General features: G+C 63.1%; 6 protein-coding genes across 6 annotated transcripts; 3 read left to right on the top strand and 3 right to left on the bottom strand.

Moving 5' to 3' along the window:
- Positions 1-143: 143 nt before the first annotated feature.
- Positions 144-1737, top strand: JCM10292_000263 (quinone oxidoreductase family protein; the record flags this gene model as incomplete). The annotated part of the gene is made up of 7 exons (XM_076650526.1): positions 144-267; positions 412-474; positions 533-964; positions 1044-1133; positions 1198-1401; positions 1479-1630; positions 1696-1737. 7 exons carry the CDS (start codon positions 144-146, stop codon positions 1735-1737), a joined length of 1107 nt encoding a protein of 368 aa, XP_076503858.1.
- A 1591-nt stretch (positions 1738-3328) lies between these two features.
- Positions 3329-4711, top strand: JCM10292_000262 (uncharacterized protein; the record flags this gene model as incomplete). The annotated part of the gene is made up of 2 exons (XM_076650525.1): positions 3329-3340; positions 3401-4711. The coding sequence occupies 2 exons, from the start codon at positions 3329-3331 to the stop codon at positions 4709-4711; spliced, it is 1323 nt and encodes a 440-aa protein (XP_076503857.1).
- Positions 4712-4894: 183 nt separating this feature from the next.
- On the bottom strand, positions 4895-5317 carry JCM10292_000261 (uncharacterized protein; the record flags this gene model as incomplete). Its single annotated transcript, XM_076650524.1, has 1 exon — positions 4895-5317. The coding sequence occupies one exon, from the start codon at positions 5315-5317 to the stop codon at positions 4895-4897; it is 423 nt and encodes a 140-aa protein (XP_076503856.1).
- A 68-nt stretch (positions 5318-5385) lies between these two features.
- On the bottom strand, positions 5386-9924 carry JCM10292_000260 (uncharacterized protein; the record flags this gene model as incomplete). Its single annotated transcript, XM_076650523.1, has 19 exons — positions 5386-5426; positions 5483-5533; positions 5595-5736; positions 5801-6148; positions 6207-6313; positions 6378-6531; positions 6612-6769; positions 6839-7130; positions 7192-7341; positions 7399-7665; positions 7721-7786; positions 7847-7957; positions 8022-8202; positions 8265-8606; positions 8675-8802; positions 8864-9130; positions 9190-9444; positions 9521-9732; positions 9801-9924. 19 exons carry the CDS (start codon positions 9922-9924, stop codon positions 5386-5388), a joined length of 3396 nt encoding a protein of 1131 aa, XP_076503855.1.
- A 119-nt stretch (positions 9925-10043) lies between these two features.
- On the top strand, positions 10044-12770 carry JCM10292_000259 (uncharacterized protein; the record flags this gene model as incomplete). The annotated part of the gene is made up of 5 exons (XM_076650522.1): positions 10044-11359; positions 11425-11678; positions 11745-12315; positions 12379-12587; positions 12658-12770. 5 exons carry the CDS (start codon positions 10044-10046, stop codon positions 12768-12770), a joined length of 2463 nt encoding a protein of 820 aa, XP_076503854.1.
- A 272-nt stretch (positions 12771-13042) lies between these two features.
- On the bottom strand, positions 13043-15611 carry JCM10292_000258 (uncharacterized protein; the record flags this gene model as incomplete). The annotated part of the gene is made up of 14 exons (XM_076650521.1): positions 13043-13312; positions 13441-13514; positions 13588-13734; positions 13799-13917; positions 13991-14005; positions 14070-14151; positions 14254-14372; positions 14431-14475; positions 14530-14566; positions 14619-14714; positions 14841-14942; positions 15000-15015; positions 15081-15350; positions 15409-15611. Coding segments are annotated over 14 exons (1595 nt in total), but the record flags the coding sequence as incomplete, so codon positions are not given.

Genomic DNA, 15611 nt, shown 5'->3' with positions numbered 1-15611 from the left:
CGTTGAGCGAGAAACTCCGGTCATTGTCCTCGCCGTTTCCCCACCTCGGCGGCTGCGCCTCGTCAGTTCGCTGCTGTCTCTTGTGCGGTTTGGTACAGCGACAGTGCCTTTTCTACACCTCTCCTGCTCCTGTGCACCTTCCCATGGCCTCCCCCAGCTCGATGCACGCGCTCGTGCTTGTCAAGACCGAAGGCGAGTTCAAGCCCGGCCCAAAGGTCTGGCATCCCATCAAGATCGAGGAGCTGCCCGTGCCGACTCCGAAGGATGGTACGTGCACCGTTTTCAGCTCCAGTGGCCGTCCAGCGCGGCTTCCGTCGCGCCGGTCTCCTCGTGCCCCACTCGGATCAGCTCGATCCGATCCTGACTGTGTACGAGACCTATGTGCTTATTCGACTCGCTCTGCCACCGCAGATCAAGTCCTCGTCAAGGTGCAAGCCGCCGGCTTCAATCACCGCGATGTGTTCCAGCGCCAAAGTTCGCTCGTCCTCGCTCTTCGTCCCCTTACCCGGCTCACGCGCGTCGTCCGTTGCAGGCCTCTACCCCGGCACCATCTTCCACACCTCCGAAGCCCCGTCTATTCTCGGCGCCGATGCAGTGGGCGTTCTCGTCTCGCCCGCCTCGCACCCGCTCGCGAACAAGCGCGTCCTGGTCGCTCCCGCCGTCGGCTGGCACTCGTCTTCGCTCGGCCCGGACGTCCCGAACCAGCAGTTCGGCATTCTTGGCTCCGTGAAGCAGACGGGCGGGAGGGGCACGTTTGCCGATTACGTCGCGGTAGGAAAGGACGACGTGATCGAGTGTCCGGAGCATCTGTCGCGCGAGGAGGCCGCTGCGGTCCCGCTTGGTGCGCTGACGGCGTGGAGGGCCACGTTCACCAAGGCGAACGTCCGAGAGGGCGACAATGTTTTGATCACCGGGATTGGCGGAGGAGTTGCGATCCTCGCCCTGCAGCTCGCCGTCGCGAAAGGTGCGCAACCGCTTCCAATGGAGTCCGCATCGTCTCTACGAGATTCCTACTGACTGTTTATTTGCTTTGCTGACTGCAGGTGCCAAGGTCTGGGTTACCTCGTCCTCGCCCGAGAAGATCAAGCGCGCACAGGAATTGGGCGCACAGGGCGGCGTCAACTATCGCGAAGGTGCGCCTTCCTCCGCTTCCCAGGCTCGTGCGTTGTGCGCCATTGACAACGTTGTGACCTGCAGAGGACTGGCCGAAGCAGCTTGCGCAGCTGCTCCCCTCCTCGCGCCCGTACCTCGACGCCGTGATCGACTCGGCCGGAGGCCCGCTCGTCGCGCAGCTCACTCGCCTGCTCAAGGACGGCGCGGTCGTCGCGTGCTACGGCCAGACGAGCGGCAAGCCAATCGAGCTAACGATGCCGGCGGTGCTCAAGAACGTCGAACTCAAGGGTACGTGCGCGCTCTTTCGGCATCGTCCATCCCTTCACGGCGACTTTGCCTGATACGGCGAGTTTTTATACCCACAGGGTCGACGATGGGTTCGCGCGACGAGTGCTGGCAAGCGATCCGCTTTATCGGCGAACACCAGATCAAGCCCGTCGTCGACACAGCTCTCAGCGGGCTCGACCAAGCCGAGGAGGGCTTCCAGCTGCTCAAGCGCGGTGGCCAGTTTGGCAAGGTGTGCAAGTGCAAAGTATTGCAGCGTTGGAAGATGGCCTGACTCGCTTGCGTTCGCTCTCGCAGGTCATCATCACCATCCCGAAAGACGAGACGTCGAAGCTGTAGATGTGCCGCCTCCGTTACACTGTACAGATCTGTATCTACGTCGTCCTCTCGGTGCGGCGGAGATAACTGGGTGCGCCACGCCAACCTCGTTCAGTCCCAGATTGCGTCCGAAGGTGAGGCGCCCTCCGACAGCTGCCCGTGTGGCCGACTGTTCAAGGCTGTGCCACGGAGGGCCCTGTCTTACTTGCGCGAGGAAGGCCCGTAAGGGAGGATGACGCACCGAGCAGTGTGAGTATTCGCCGGAAGGCTGTTGCGCGGCTCGAAAGGAGTCAGCGCTTCTCCTTGCAAAAGAAGAAGCGCCGAGTGCGTTGCTGTGCCCCCCTCCTCAGCCCTCCGACAGGAAGTAGTAATTGCCATTCGTCGTGAGTCGTAAGTCGTGAGTCGGCACAAACCCAGACACCGGTCGTCGAGGCGAATCGAAATCCGCGAACTTGCTCCTGCTTGTACTTGCAACCTTGCAGAACACTGTACACTGACCCGGACGACGACGACGCAGACGCAGACGCAGACGCAGACGCAGACGCGGACGCAGACGCGGACGCAGACGCGGACGCAGACGCGGACGCAGACGCGGATCGCTCGAGTCGCATTCGCGGATCGTTCGGGTCGCAATCGCAATCCGAAGACAGCCCGGGCGGAACGGCAACGCACTGTGACTGCAGCAAGTCTGGGTGCGCCGCCGGCATTCCCGTCAGTGCCGTTCATGCATGAGATTCCCAAGGCGTGGGTGTGCATTTTCGAGCCCGGCCCGAACGACTGGGCGACGCACCTTTTGAAAGGCTCTTGAGAACCCGCTGAAGCTGACCTGTGTGCGTCACCGGCGTTCTTGTCAGGCTCAGCTCTGTGACGAACGCCGTCCGCGAGACGAGCGCTGCCCGAACGGCTGGACGACGCACGACGAGGCGCGTGTCACGGTCTCGACTGGCGGGCACATCTGCGCATGAGCGGAAAAGAGTTTCCGTCGTCAGCTGTCCGAAGTAGTGTGGCGCCCTTCGCAGACACTGTGCACGTCCTCGCATCGAGCGCCGCATGTGGGAGGGCTCACCGAGTGTAGGCGGGCGAGAGGCGGCCTGAGCGGGTTGGGGACGACGCGGGCAAAGGTCAACGAGGCTGTCCAGCCTAAAATTACGCTCGCAGGCGTACGCACAGGCAGCACTATGCCAGTGTCGACGCCATGGCAACGCCCTCGCGAGCGAAGAGAGAGTCGAGACGAAGCAAGGTGACGACGACAAAGGACGCGGACCAGGCGAGGGAGCGAGACGAGCGCGATGCGGGCGTGAGTGACACAGCCCAGACACGGACTGAGCAACTTCACTCGCCCTGCATGGCTTCTGGGACGAGTTCAAGAGAGGGCAAGTGAATGGAGGAAGCGAGAGAGAATGAGGGGACGCAACAAGGCGATTACCACGAAGGGGGCGGGCGAAAGGGTGTGCAGGTACATAATCACTCTGCACAGTCAGTGGGTTCTGGCAGGCCTTCCCTGATAGAGGAGCTCCGTGCTGAAGAGGGCCTTGCTGCTGGGCTCGCTCCTCTTGCTCTGTCGACCCGCTCCTGCCCGCACCCACTCGAGGCGCTCGAACACGCATCTAGGATGGTCGAAGAGGTACCCTAGAGCGCTGCAGACTCGGCCTACCCGGGCTGACCCCCTCTCCACCTTTCGCAGAAGCTCGTCAGCTCATTGTCCTCCACCGACTCGTTGGGATCCGCCACCATCCTCAGCCTGCCTCACGAGCTCCTCGACGAGATCTTTCGACAAACGCATCGGGGCCGCGCCACATCCGCGCCAATCTGCCGCGCACTCCACCCTTTCCAGCAGAAACACCTCTACCGCGAGATCCGCGTCGATTCGTTCGACCGTCTCGCCAAAATGTGGGACGTCCTCGTGTGCAACGAAAGGCTGAGAAGCCTCGTCGAGCGACTAAAAATCAGCATAGCGGATTTTGCAGCCGCCGGTATCGCCACGAGGAGTGTCGCTCGCGAAACCTTCATCTGGGCGATTCTCAACCTGCAGCACCTCGAGAGGCTCTGCCTCGAGCACATAGACCCCGGACTCATCGAGATCTGTAATCAGATCATTTGGCACTTGCCTTCACACGGAAACTCCCGCCCCCTTGTTCTCGAAGCCGTCGTGTCGCCGGACGACCTTTCGGACTTTGTGCGAGGTCAATACCCGGTCATCGACACACTCGAAATCAACTTCAATCGACGCAACTATCGACGTGTCGACTTCTTCCGCGTTTCTCCGGCGCTCCGTCACCTGGACCTCCGACTCAAGAACCCCTCCAACGCTCAGGCGGCGCTAGATTGCCTGCCCCCCGGTATCGAGGCTCTCTCCATCACTTCCGCCACTGACGAATTCTGGCCCGACGCCTGGCCTTTTGCGCTCCACATCGGCGACTCGAGGCGCTTTCGGTTCCTCAGGCGACTAGAACTGGGCGGCGCTGCCTTCGCGCACGACGGATCCGCTGTTTTCAAGTTCCTCAACTCTTTGCCAGCCCTCCAGCACCTCGTCTTCCTCGCCGGGTCCACCGTCACCGACTTCCTCTTACCCCTCATTCTCGACTATGCGGCGCAACGACCTGGGCTGCGCCGTATCACGCTCGACCACGGCAGCCCCGAGCGGTACGGCGCGACCTGGGCGGACGTCAAGCTCGCCTGGCGCGAGGAGGCGCGTTCTGAGCCACTCCATCTGCTGCCTGGTTGGCTCGGACCAGTCTGGCCGAAAGGCTGCTCAAGTCAGGGGCAGCGCGCGGCGCTCGAGCGCGCGCCGCCCGGTTTATATATCGACGGCGAGGTCCCCGCGAGGCTCGACGCACCGCCGCGCGACGCATCGTGGCACGAGGCGCTCTTCGAGGAAACCAAGTGGGGAACGTTCCTCTTCTGCCGGCACGAGGACGACTTCACCGAGCTGCGGGAGTACCTCGGCGAGCAGCAGGCGTCGGACTTTGTGCGCGAGGTGGACATCGAGACTTAGAGGAAGGAGTTCGGCGAGCGGGCGGAAGAGGGACCGTCTCCGTCGTAGATCCAGGTCGAGGGTGGCAACCACAAGCCTGGCAGTGCCGGCGTTCCGCGCATGCGAGCTGTGCTTCAGCGTTTTGCGCTCTGCAGAGAGCCTAGAAAAATGGATGGGCAAAGCTCAAGCAACGCAAGTCGAGTTTCAGCGTTCCCACATCCCGGGTGCATCCTCGAACTTGTCCTTCTCCTCGCGCGCGTCGCTCGGCCTCCTCGGTCCAACACCGCGCGAGCCGCCCCTGCCGCGCCCGGCGCCACCGCGACCTCCGCGTGAGCCCCGTCCACCACCACGACCGCGACCGCGACCGCGGCTCGAGGAGGGCTGGCTGGACGGCCTGGACGGCGGCACCGACGATGCCGCGCGCAACGGCGCGTTCTCCTTGCCGACCGTGGGCGCCGACGGAGGGTGAGGCGTTGCACTCGAAGTCGAGGCGATCGACGAGACGGGCGCTGGCGCCGTCGACGAAGACGACGAAGCCTGGTCGAGTTCCGGGCGAGGATGACGGGAGAGAACGTCATCTCTGCCCTCGACAGGCGAAAGAGGGAAGAAAGGAGGGATACAAAACATGGGAGGGAGAGGCATAACGGGTGGATTGGCTCGACGAGCCGAAGGGGAAAAGGGAGGGAAGAAGGGGATCAGGGAATCACCTGGACTTTGACGCCCTTCCTCCGGTTCTCTGCTTGCAAAAAGTCAGCCTGAATGCCCCTCCAAATGAAACCGCGACAAGCGTACCAGCACCATAGTTCAGCACGATGCCGCGGCGAGCGAGCGACTCCTTGAGAGCTGTGCGTCGGAGCGTAAGCGTCCTTGGCAACGCTACCCCGAGTCAGCGAGAGCAACGCACCCTGCTTGTCGAGCTCCTCTTCGCGCGACTCGTAGTCGAGCACGAGACGCTTGAGGCGCTCCTGCTCGGCCTTGTTCTGCTCGCGCTGTAACGTCGTGCTCATGGCGATAGACGAGTCACGCGGAATCTCCATCGCGAGTGCCTGCAGGGCAGCACAATGAGTTGTGAGCCAGCTGAGGATCGGAAGGGATCGTATGGCGACGCACCTGCTGCTTGTTGCCCTTCTTCGTGAGCAGCGTGAACTGCATGCCGCGTTTCTCCTCCAACTCGGCAGCCTCCGAAGTACCGACGTCCTGCTCAGCAGCCCTGTGCTGCTGCTGTTGCTGCTGCTGGCGGCGGATGAGCGGGATGCCCACATCGAGCGAGACGGGCTTGCGCTCGCGGGCCTCGCTCGCCGTGGACACCATCATCTTGGCGAGCTCGCGGGCAAACTCGTCCTCCTCGTCTTGCGTCATGGCATTCGGGTCGCGGCCACGCCCGCCTTCCTCGTCGACTTCGTCTTCGTCCACGAAGGTCGGCTTGCCATCTGCGTCGTCCGCTTCGACCGTGTCGTCCTGCAGAGAGCACGCAGTCAGCACCGCTTGCGGGGGTGACGAGGAGACCCGAACGCACGTCGCTCTCGCCTTCCGTCTCAGAGCCGTCCTCGCCCTCTTCGTCTGCTCCAGGCCTCGCGCCTTCGCCTTCCGCCTCCTGCTCTTCCTGCTCCTCGTCGGTCGGTGCTGCGCATAACGGAAGGGTCAGTGTCGGCCGGCGAGATCGGGACTTTCGGTCAAGGTCGCTCACCCTCCTTCGCCACGGCTGCCATCATGTCCTCGACCGCAAGCGCCGCCTCCGGGTACGTCGCGAAGCGCACCAGCTTGGGTCGCAAGTGCTCGAGCGTGTCCGAGTACATGAACCCGACGTCCATCGGCAGCGCGCCCTTGGAGAGAACGTACATCTGCGTTGGCAGGCGCGCCAAAGTTAGCGGATCTGTCATGTAGACACTGCGCCGCACATGTGAGGTCGAGCGCCACGCACCTGGAAGAAGGTGAGGAAGTTGTCAAGCTTCTTCTTGAGCGTGCCGCGATCGAAGCACGCGCCGCACGTGTCGAGGAGGGTGCAGACGAGGCGCACGCGGAAGTAGTCGTCGGGCGAGTCAATCGCGGAGGGTGTCTCGGGGAACGGTCGACCATCGGCTGCACGGAGGAACTGTTTCGTGAGCCCACGCTCGGTAACAGCGGCGACAAAGAGGATCCGGAACGCACGGTGACCGAAAGTGACGAGCGACCAGAGCGTGTCAAAGACGACGCGCGAGTCGATCACGCGGTAGTTGTACATCTCGCCGAGGTACTTGACCGTCGCGATGCGCTGCTGGTTGTACTTGAAGTTGTTGACCTCCATTCCCGAGCGGATGTTCTCGAGCACGTCGTCGATGACGGCGACGCTGAACTCGGGGTGGTACCGGCCGAGGTCGTACAAGAGGACGGCAAAGAGGTGCACGTTGCTGAATTTGATCTTCCACACTTTCGTGAACGCGTTGTGCAGCTTGCGAACGATCTGCTCGTTCGAGGCGTCAGCTGCGAATCATGCAGCTCAAAGTTGAACGGAGAACACGCACCGCCGGGTCCTCCCAGTGCAGCTTGCGCACGAGCTTGAGCACCTTGTCGCTCGAGTTGCGGTTGAGGACGTTGTAGAATAGGTGGCGGAGGTAGAGCTGCATGGGCGTGCGCTCCTTCGGCGGGATCGCCGGGCGGTCAGGCGGGTCGCACTGCACAAAGTCATCAGTGAGCTTGCGACGGGGTTTTCGGCAAGGCAACAGGCACACCTGGTAGTAGGCGTTCTCGAGTGCCGCCGACTGACGCTCGTCCAGGTGCATTGCCGCCTTCTTGCGCTTCATCGTCTCGACGACCTGCCGCATGCGCTCGCCCGTCGTCTCGCTGCGCAGGAGAAAGCGGCCGCAGCCTTCGAGCATGGTGCAGAAGTTGTCGATGTTGGGGCCGGAAAAGTCGTCGAGGAGGACCTTGTAGATGTAGAAGACGACGTGCTGAGGCGTCACCTTGAACTTGGTGAGTTCAGAGAGGAAGCGGAGGTTCTGTCGAGCGGGATGTCAGTATCGTGATGGCCAGGCAGGGGTGAGGAGCTCGCACCTTCGACCTCGTCTCGGCCAAGTCGGCGTTCTTCTTCCGCTGTAGGTACCGGAACTCGTCCTCGAGCTACGGGGCGCTCAGACGTCAGCAACGGCATCGCCTACGAGGGCCACAGGTCAGGCTCACGAGGGCGACGAGCTCCTTGCCCACCTCGGGCATGTACGGGTTGAGCGTGCCGACGAGGCGAGCGTAGTACGGGAGGATGTCCTGCCGGTTACGGCTGACCGAACCGAGCGTCTGCGAGAGGAGCTTCCGCGTCAAAAAAAGCACCTCAATAGACCACGATGCGACGCAGACGCACCTTGACGAGCCTCTTCCTCGCCGCCTTGCTGTTGAGGAACGCAAACTCGACGGCGATCGTGTCGATCGAGGCCTTGGACGACGCTTCGGGCAAGCGCGCAAGGATACCGTTGAGCTGCGCTGCCGGGCCAGAGGGGATGGCCGGATCTGGCTCGGCCGTGTCGAGCTTGGCGACCGGGTCTCTGCGGGACGAGAGTGACAATTAGCAGCAGCAACGTCGCGGAGTCAGATTAGCGGGACGCACTCTGCTTCACCCGCTTCAGTAGCGTCGTCAATTCGCGCCTCCGCCTCCTCCTTGCCCGGGTCAGCCTTCTCGTCCTCCTTCTCCGCCGCGTCGCCCTCCTTCTCGCCCTCCTTTTCCTTACTGTCCTCGGCCACGCCCAACACCGCCGCAGGCACCTCCCCGCGCAGCTCGCGCAGGTCCTCGTAGAACTTCTTCTCCTCCTCGTCGGCCCACAGGCTCTGCGGGCCTAGGTCGCCCTCGCCCGCCGTCGCGCCGGACGAGCCCGCCGTGACGAACGCCGTGTTAAGCGTTGACTGGAGCGAGGGGAGGACGGGGAGCGGGAGGGCGAGGACCTCGGAGAGCCTGGATGGTGAAGCAGGTTAGCGCAGGCTGAACACGAGTCGGCAGTGGGAGAGAGACGCGAGACGCACTGCGTCACGCTGGCCCAGCCGCGCTCCCACGACTTGACGGCCTTCTCGTAGTTCTTCTCGCGGTCCTCGAACACCTCGCCCGAGCGGATGTAGGCCTCGTGGTTGCGCTTGTCCTGCCGTTGCAGGTCCTGCAAGCGCGTCAATGGTCAGCGCGAGCCTCGCGGATGAGGGCGAAGTCAGTGAACGCACGAGATGCAGCTTCTGCTCGCGCTTGCCGAGCGCCTCGAAATAGGCAACGAGCAGCTTGCGGAACTTGTCCTTCATTTCGCGCGGGACGAGATCGTCCGGTTCGGCTGCCGCGAGTGTCGGAAGGTCGTGTGTTGACGAGGCTTCGGTGGTATCTGAAGCTGCGGGGGCGGCGAGCTCGGCGGGAGGGAGGTAGACGGAACCCAGGTGCTTGGCAAAGGCGATGGCGAGCGGCGCGACGAGGGCGAGCGCCTCTTTGTCGGAAGTGAGCTGCACTCATTCGGTCAGCGCAACGTCGAGCAAAGGTGGTCTTGTGAGAATATACGCACTAGCTCTTTGAGCGCGGCCCAGGTAACCTCGCCCGTCATGCCCTTGCCCTCGTTCTTGCGCACGATGGCGACTGCCTCGAGCTCGCCGACGACGCGCAGCAAGCCCCGTTGCTTGATGATGCGCGCGTTGTCCTCCTTCTCGCGAATGTCCTTGTCCGAGGCGGTCGAGCTGCCCGGCTTGAGGCCTTGCAGGAGGAGAGTTACGAAGGGCGGGGTGAAGAGGTCCGGGAATCGCTGGTGCATGGCCGAGACGACCTGCGAATATGTCCCGCGTATCAGTCAGCAGCCTTGCGAGAGCGAACGTGCCGGCAGTCGGGGACTGGCGACGCACCTCGACTGCGCCTGCCGTCTCTGCGGCCGTCTTGCATTTCGCGAGGCCCTCGACGACTGCGCCGACCGCTTCCTCGACGTACTTTTCGAGCGAGAGCTGCGAGATTTCCTTGACGAGAGCAGGAACGGCTGCGGCGAGGTGGAGAGACGAGCGGAACTTGACGAGGAGCGCCGTGTGCCGCTTGAGGCTCGTGTCGAGCTTGCCGAGGTGGTCTGCGCGCGGGTCTCCCGTGGTCAGCAAGTGTGTCCTCGTGGCAGTGCGGGCGTCTCCACGGGCGCACCGGGCGGTCCCGCGCGGATCCAGGCGTCGGCGTTGAGTGCGCGCAGCTCGCGGCGGCGGTGCTGTCGCGCCTCCTTGCCGCCCTCCTTGGGCTCTGGGGCGGCAGCTGGTGTGCTCGTGGCCATGCTGAGCGAGTCTGCGCCTCCCCTGCGCGGAGACGGCGGCGTGGGATGAGACAGATAGACAGAGACGGCGCAACCGGCTGATCGGGTCTTGCTCGTCTACCCTCGCCGGCTGCGTTCCGATGCTCCGAGCGGGTGGGCACGGCACTCGTGCTGCTCTACATACTCGCACCAGCCAGCGGCTGCTCGTCCCGCGGCGGTGGGCGTCGACCTCGTCCCGCTCGTTCTCGATCACTCGTCCCGCGCACTCGCTCGTCGCCTCTTCCGTGCTCCTGGCGGGTGCAGGGCTAGGCGTGGGCATTGGGCTCGAAGGAAAGCGCCTCGGGCGGGGAACCTTTGCGGCGACGAGGTCGCTGTGGTCCCGCTCTCTCCGCTGCGACGATCAGCCCGCCCAGAGCAGGCAAGCAAGCGCGCAGGAGAACGCTGCTGCTGCCGCCGCCGCTGCCAAGGACGACGAGGGTTTCCTCGACAAGCTGCGCGCTATCGGAATCCCCAACCTACCCTCACCGCCGTCACTCTCTCTCCCTTTCGTGTCGCTCCCAGACTTCTCCCTCTCGCTCCCGACCATCCCCATCCCCGACGTCTCGGGCGCACTATCGTCCTGGCGCGACTCGATCTCCTCGGTCACGTCCACCTTTTCCAAGCTACAGGACGAGCTTTCGCTCGGGCCCGACTCGACGTATGGCCGCATCGTTGCAGAGGGCGAAGAACCCGCCATCCATCCCGAACTGCAGTGGGACGCCACCGTCCGCCTTGGCACGGATCTGCCGCTGAGCGAGCGCGCCTTCCTGCGCAACCGTCGCGCCCACATGCGCGCGGCATTCGCGCGCCTCATCGACGTCCCGCTCGAAGACGTCGACGAGCGCGACCTCCCCGTCGTCGCCATTGCCGCGAGCGGAGGCGGGTACCGCGCCATGCTCAACACGACGGCGTCGCTCGAGGCCGCAAAGGAGACGGGCCTGTGGGACGTGACGACCTTTATCTCGTCCGTCTCGGGCTCGTGCTGGGCGCTCAACACGCTCTTCTCCATCGGTGGCGGCGACATTTCTTGGACGCTGCAGCACCTCCGCTCGCGCGTCAAGGAGCCGTTCCTCCGCCCCGAGACGCTCGTCGACCTCCTCGATGTCGACAACGGCGCCTCGCGCGCGATCCTCACCGCGCCCATCCTCAAGGACGCGAGCACCGGCGGCGAGATCTCGCTCGTCGACGCGTACGGCGTCTTCGTCTCGACGAGGCTCTACGTCCCCTCGCCCGACCTGCCGCCCCCGCCGAAACCGCTGTCGCTCCGCGCGCTCAAGACGTCGGCGCAGCGCGATCTCACCGACGACGGCAAAGCGCCGCTGCCCATCTACACAACGGTGAGGCACGACATCCCGCCGCCCGAGGAGCTCGAAGCGATCGAACGGGAAGGCGGCGAGAAGGCCAAGGAGCGGATGACGTGCGTCCCGAACCCTCGCTCTTCGTGAATGCTCCGAACCTGATCGCGTTTGATGTGCGATGCAGAAAAGCCGAGTACACGTGGTTCGAGACGACGCCCTACGAGGTCGGGAGCGACAAGCTCGGCGCCTGGATCCCGACATGGGCTCTCGGACGAGTGTTCGAGGACGGGCGCAGTGCAGAGCGCGTCCCCGAGCTCGGCATTCCGGTCCTGTCCGGGATCTATGCGAGCGCATTCTCGGCGAGCTTGTTCTCTTACTTCCTCGAGGTCCGCCCGCTGCTGGCCAGCTTGCCGCTGTTCTCCCGCATCGATGACTTCGGTACGCAATGCCGTATCTTACACACTGTCTCGGTGAACGCGTCCTCACGCTGTGTGCCTCCTTCAGTCAAGTCCAATGCCTTTAAGCTCGACCTGATTCACCCACTCCCGCCTGCCGAGCTCCCCAACTTCCTCTACCGCCTCCCCTCGTCCTCTCTGTCGTCCCCGTCGTCCCTACCTTCGTCTCTCACCTCCGTCCGCACGCTCGGCTTCGCCGACGCCGGCATCAATCTCAACCTCCCGTACCTCCCGCTCCTGCGGCGGCAGTGCGATGTCGTCATCGCGCTCGACGCGAGCGCCGACAGCCAGGACCTGTGGTTCCAGCGCGCGGCCGAGTACTCGCGCCAGTACGAGGTCGAGGGCCGGCCGGGGCGCTGGCCGCGCGTAGACGTCGAGGCGCTCTTCCCGCGCCCGGCGGACGAGGGCGGCGAGGCAGAGGGCGCGGCGCGCAAGGTCGACCAGGCCAAGAAGCAGGAGCGGATCGCGGGCCCGTTGCGGCAGCGCAAGGGCGTCGACGAGCGCAACCCGGAACCGGTGCCGCTCGGGAGTGCGCCCGAGAGTGCGCAGCACGCTGCGGGCGAGAGGGACAAACCGATGCCTACGAGTCAAGCGACAGAGCCGCCTCTGAGCCGGTGCAGGTGCGTTCTCACTCTGATCGTCTGCTCACAGGCGAATTGACGCGCGAAATCGTTTGCCGGCAGCATCTGGATCGGCTCGACCCGCGCCGACGCCTCGTCCTGTCGCAACGACCACCCAACCGTCGAGCAAGTGGCGTCTCGCGACGGGATTGCGCTCGCCTACGTCCCGCTCCTGCCGGACGACAAGTTCCCGAACCCGCTCGAGGTGTTCTCGACGTGGCAGTTCGATTACAAGGAGGAAGAGACGGACAAGCTCATCCGGCTTGCGAAAGGTGCTGCTCGGCGTGCGCTCAGAAGCAAATGCGAGCATCGTCACTGACTGCGTGCCTCGTTCTCACGCAGACAACTTCAAGGCGGGCGAGGAGCAACTCAAGACGGTACTCAAGGGTGTCTGGCTGCGCAAGCGGGCGCAGCGACTCGCTGACGAGCAGCAGAGCGGCGCGGCGGAGGCGTAAACTTGTACCACTCAATGCTTTGTTGCCATACTACCCCGTTCTCACCTGTGCCGCCGCCGTTGAGCAAAGCTTGCCAGTGCAGAGGAGGGCAACGCTCTCCGGCAATGCCAGGGTGAAACCGGCCGACTAGTGATTACAGGACAACGGAAACGATCGCGCGTAGAAACGGAGCGGACGCAAAAGCGAAGGAAACGAGTGACCATGGGATCGTCTAGAAGAGCAAGGGCAAGAGAACGGAGCCTATGAATATTCGGAAAGAGAGTCGCGCGAGTTTACGATGAAGGCGGTACAGCCGGTGCAAGCCCATGCTTCTCGGAGATGCCGTTGGCGCTCGCCGGCGCCTCGACCGTCGACGCTGCCGTTGAGGACGGACCCGAGTGGTGGTGCGGCTGCGTGTGGTACTGCGCAGGAACGGCGTCGCCCACACGCTGAGCGGCGTAGTCCTCGCCCGTCTGGCCGCGCGAGATCTGCGTGCTGATCTGCTTGGCGAACTCCTGCTCGGCGATCTTCTCCTGCTTTTTCTGCTTGCGGCTCTTCTTGGGCTGTGTGTGCGGAAGCGAGGGTCAGCATGCCATAGGGGTCCCCGCCGCAAGGCGTCGGCACCGTAGTCGCGAGTGGCATTGTGGCCGAATGTCCCGCTGGAAGCGTCGGAGAGGCGTGAAAGACGCACCATGCGCGCAAGGTAGTAGAAGACGCAGGCGGCGAAGGCGTTGAAGATGATGTACACCCACATGAGGCCGAAATCTGGTTTGCGAGCGAATCGCGTCAATTTGATGTGTCTCAAAGTGAGTTGAGGAGTAGTGGGACGGGAACGCACCACGCCAGCGATTGTCGAACGAGTAGTTGAATGTCCTGAGGAAATCGTTTGTGTACTCGATCTGGCAGAACGCGCACTCGCTCGTCGAGGACGGGTCCTGCAGGTAGCCCGTACCGGCAGCAGTAATGTACGGCTGCATGTACGTCTCTGCGGAGAATAGTCAATGTCAATCACAATGCCGCTGTCGCCTGTAAGACCGAGAGCCACTCACGGCAGTCGGTACCGGAAGGTGGCGGGAAACGGATGAACTCGTAGTCCTGGCACTGTACGCGCGAGTTGCCGACGGCCGTGGCGAGGAGACCTTCGGCGAGATACGTGAATGGCGAGACGCTGCAGGAGGTTCCCAAAAGTGAGCCCATGTTCAACGGGGCTGCGACCTCCCGAGGCAGAGCGTTGAGCATACCGGTAGAGGAAAATCCTGAGAAAGACGCGGGCAGCGTCAGCTCTGAGGTGCCCTCATGAGTCCAGAAAAGATCGCTCACCAGAAGCGCGGGAAGACGTCCGGAGTGGCGAGAACACCACAGAAGATGAGGCACAAACTGAAGATCAGGTTGGCCAGGTTTCCTGCGTGACAGACGTTGTCAGTATGTGCGGCGACAGTCGCGGAGAGGCGAGAACCGGCGACAGAGTCAGGCCAGCAGCGGAGATGAGACTTTTGCAACTCACCTCCATTCTCCGCCGTCTCGTTGAAGGCTATCATCATGTGTGAGAATGTCGACGTGAAGAGCAGGAAGACCCAAATGAGCAGGAAAAATAGTGCCCCGCGCTCGTGCAGCTCGCCCGGACTGCGGAGGATCAGAACGTCAGCCGTGCCACGCCCGACTCATAGACATGCGCACTCACGCAGCGTTGTTGTAGAAGCCGACCGGGTAGTAGAGGCAGAAGTACCTGCGCAAACTGCGTTAGTGAAGGTACCCGCGTTGCGAGCAAGAGCCAACTCACATGATGACGGCGGCGAGGGTGTTCCACGGCAACTCGACTGCGTTCGCAAACGTCAGCTCACGCCTCCGCGCGCCCATGACTGTGCGTACCGATGATGTTCGAAAGCATGAAGATCAACCACGAGTAGACGCGCGACGGGCGTTCGCGAACCTCGTACTGATCGCGCTGGAGGACGAATTGGGGCACTACAAGGTCGTGTATAAGTCAGCCGAGATCTGACGAGGACCGATCCTCGGTGATCCGACGGCGCGCGCGCAAATGCCGAAACACGACGCGATGGTCCGATGAGAGCGAAGCCAAAGGCGACGCACTGATTTGCTGGACCAATTGGCCGAAAACGGTAAAGAGCAAGAACACGGCGAAGAGCTGGTTGGTGAGGCCCTGGATGGACGTGTCGGCCTTGAAGAACGAGACTGCGGCGAGAGAGCATCAGCCTGACGTGCCGATTGGAACGCCACATCGGGACGCACAACCGATGAAGAGCGGCTGTTGCACATGTAGCGAGTTCAGCTGCTGCACTCAAATGTGACGAGAAAGGACGAAAGACGCACAACGAGGGTAGTGAGAACGAGCTTGGAGTAGATGTAGGTCGGCGAGCGCCAGTATTGCTGGAAGACACGCTTCTGGACCTCGAAGAACTGCGTTGTGAGCGGGACGGCAAACTCGGTGTACGCCCACTTGTCCCGGCTCGACTTGTCCACGGCCTTGGGGTGGCCCTTAAGCTGCGCGAGCTCGTTACGGACCTCTTGGCGCTCGGGGCTGTTGGTCCACGTTTCGTGCCAGTCGATATCCGTGTGACTTCCTGGGGCAGCACCAATGACCTGTCGGTAGTATTGATCAGAACCGTGATCTCTGAGGGGCGAGCGGGGACTAGCGCACCTCAAGCATGAACTCGGCAGGATTGACGCCAGGCGGGAACTTGTCGGAGCCATTACGCTCGAAGTAGCTGCGGAGAACCTTGGACTCTTCACCAACCTCGCCGAAGTAGATCGTCTTGCCGCCACGAGCGAGGAAGAGGAGGCGGTCGAAACGAGCAAAGAGCATCGCCGACGGCTGGTGGATCGTGCAGAGGATGGCCTGAC

The sequence above is a fragment of the Rhodotorula paludigena genome, assembly GCF_050403205.1.
Source record: "Rhodotorula paludigena JCM10292 DNA, Rt_paludigena_JCM10292v1_ctg37, whole genome shotgun sequence".
In the NCBI taxonomy this organism is placed as follows: Eukaryota; Fungi; Basidiomycota; class Microbotryomycetes; order Sporidiobolales; family Sporidiobolaceae; genus Rhodotorula; species Rhodotorula paludigena.
Note: the sequence above shows the minus strand (reverse complement) of the source record. Positions and strands in the feature narration are given on the sequence as shown.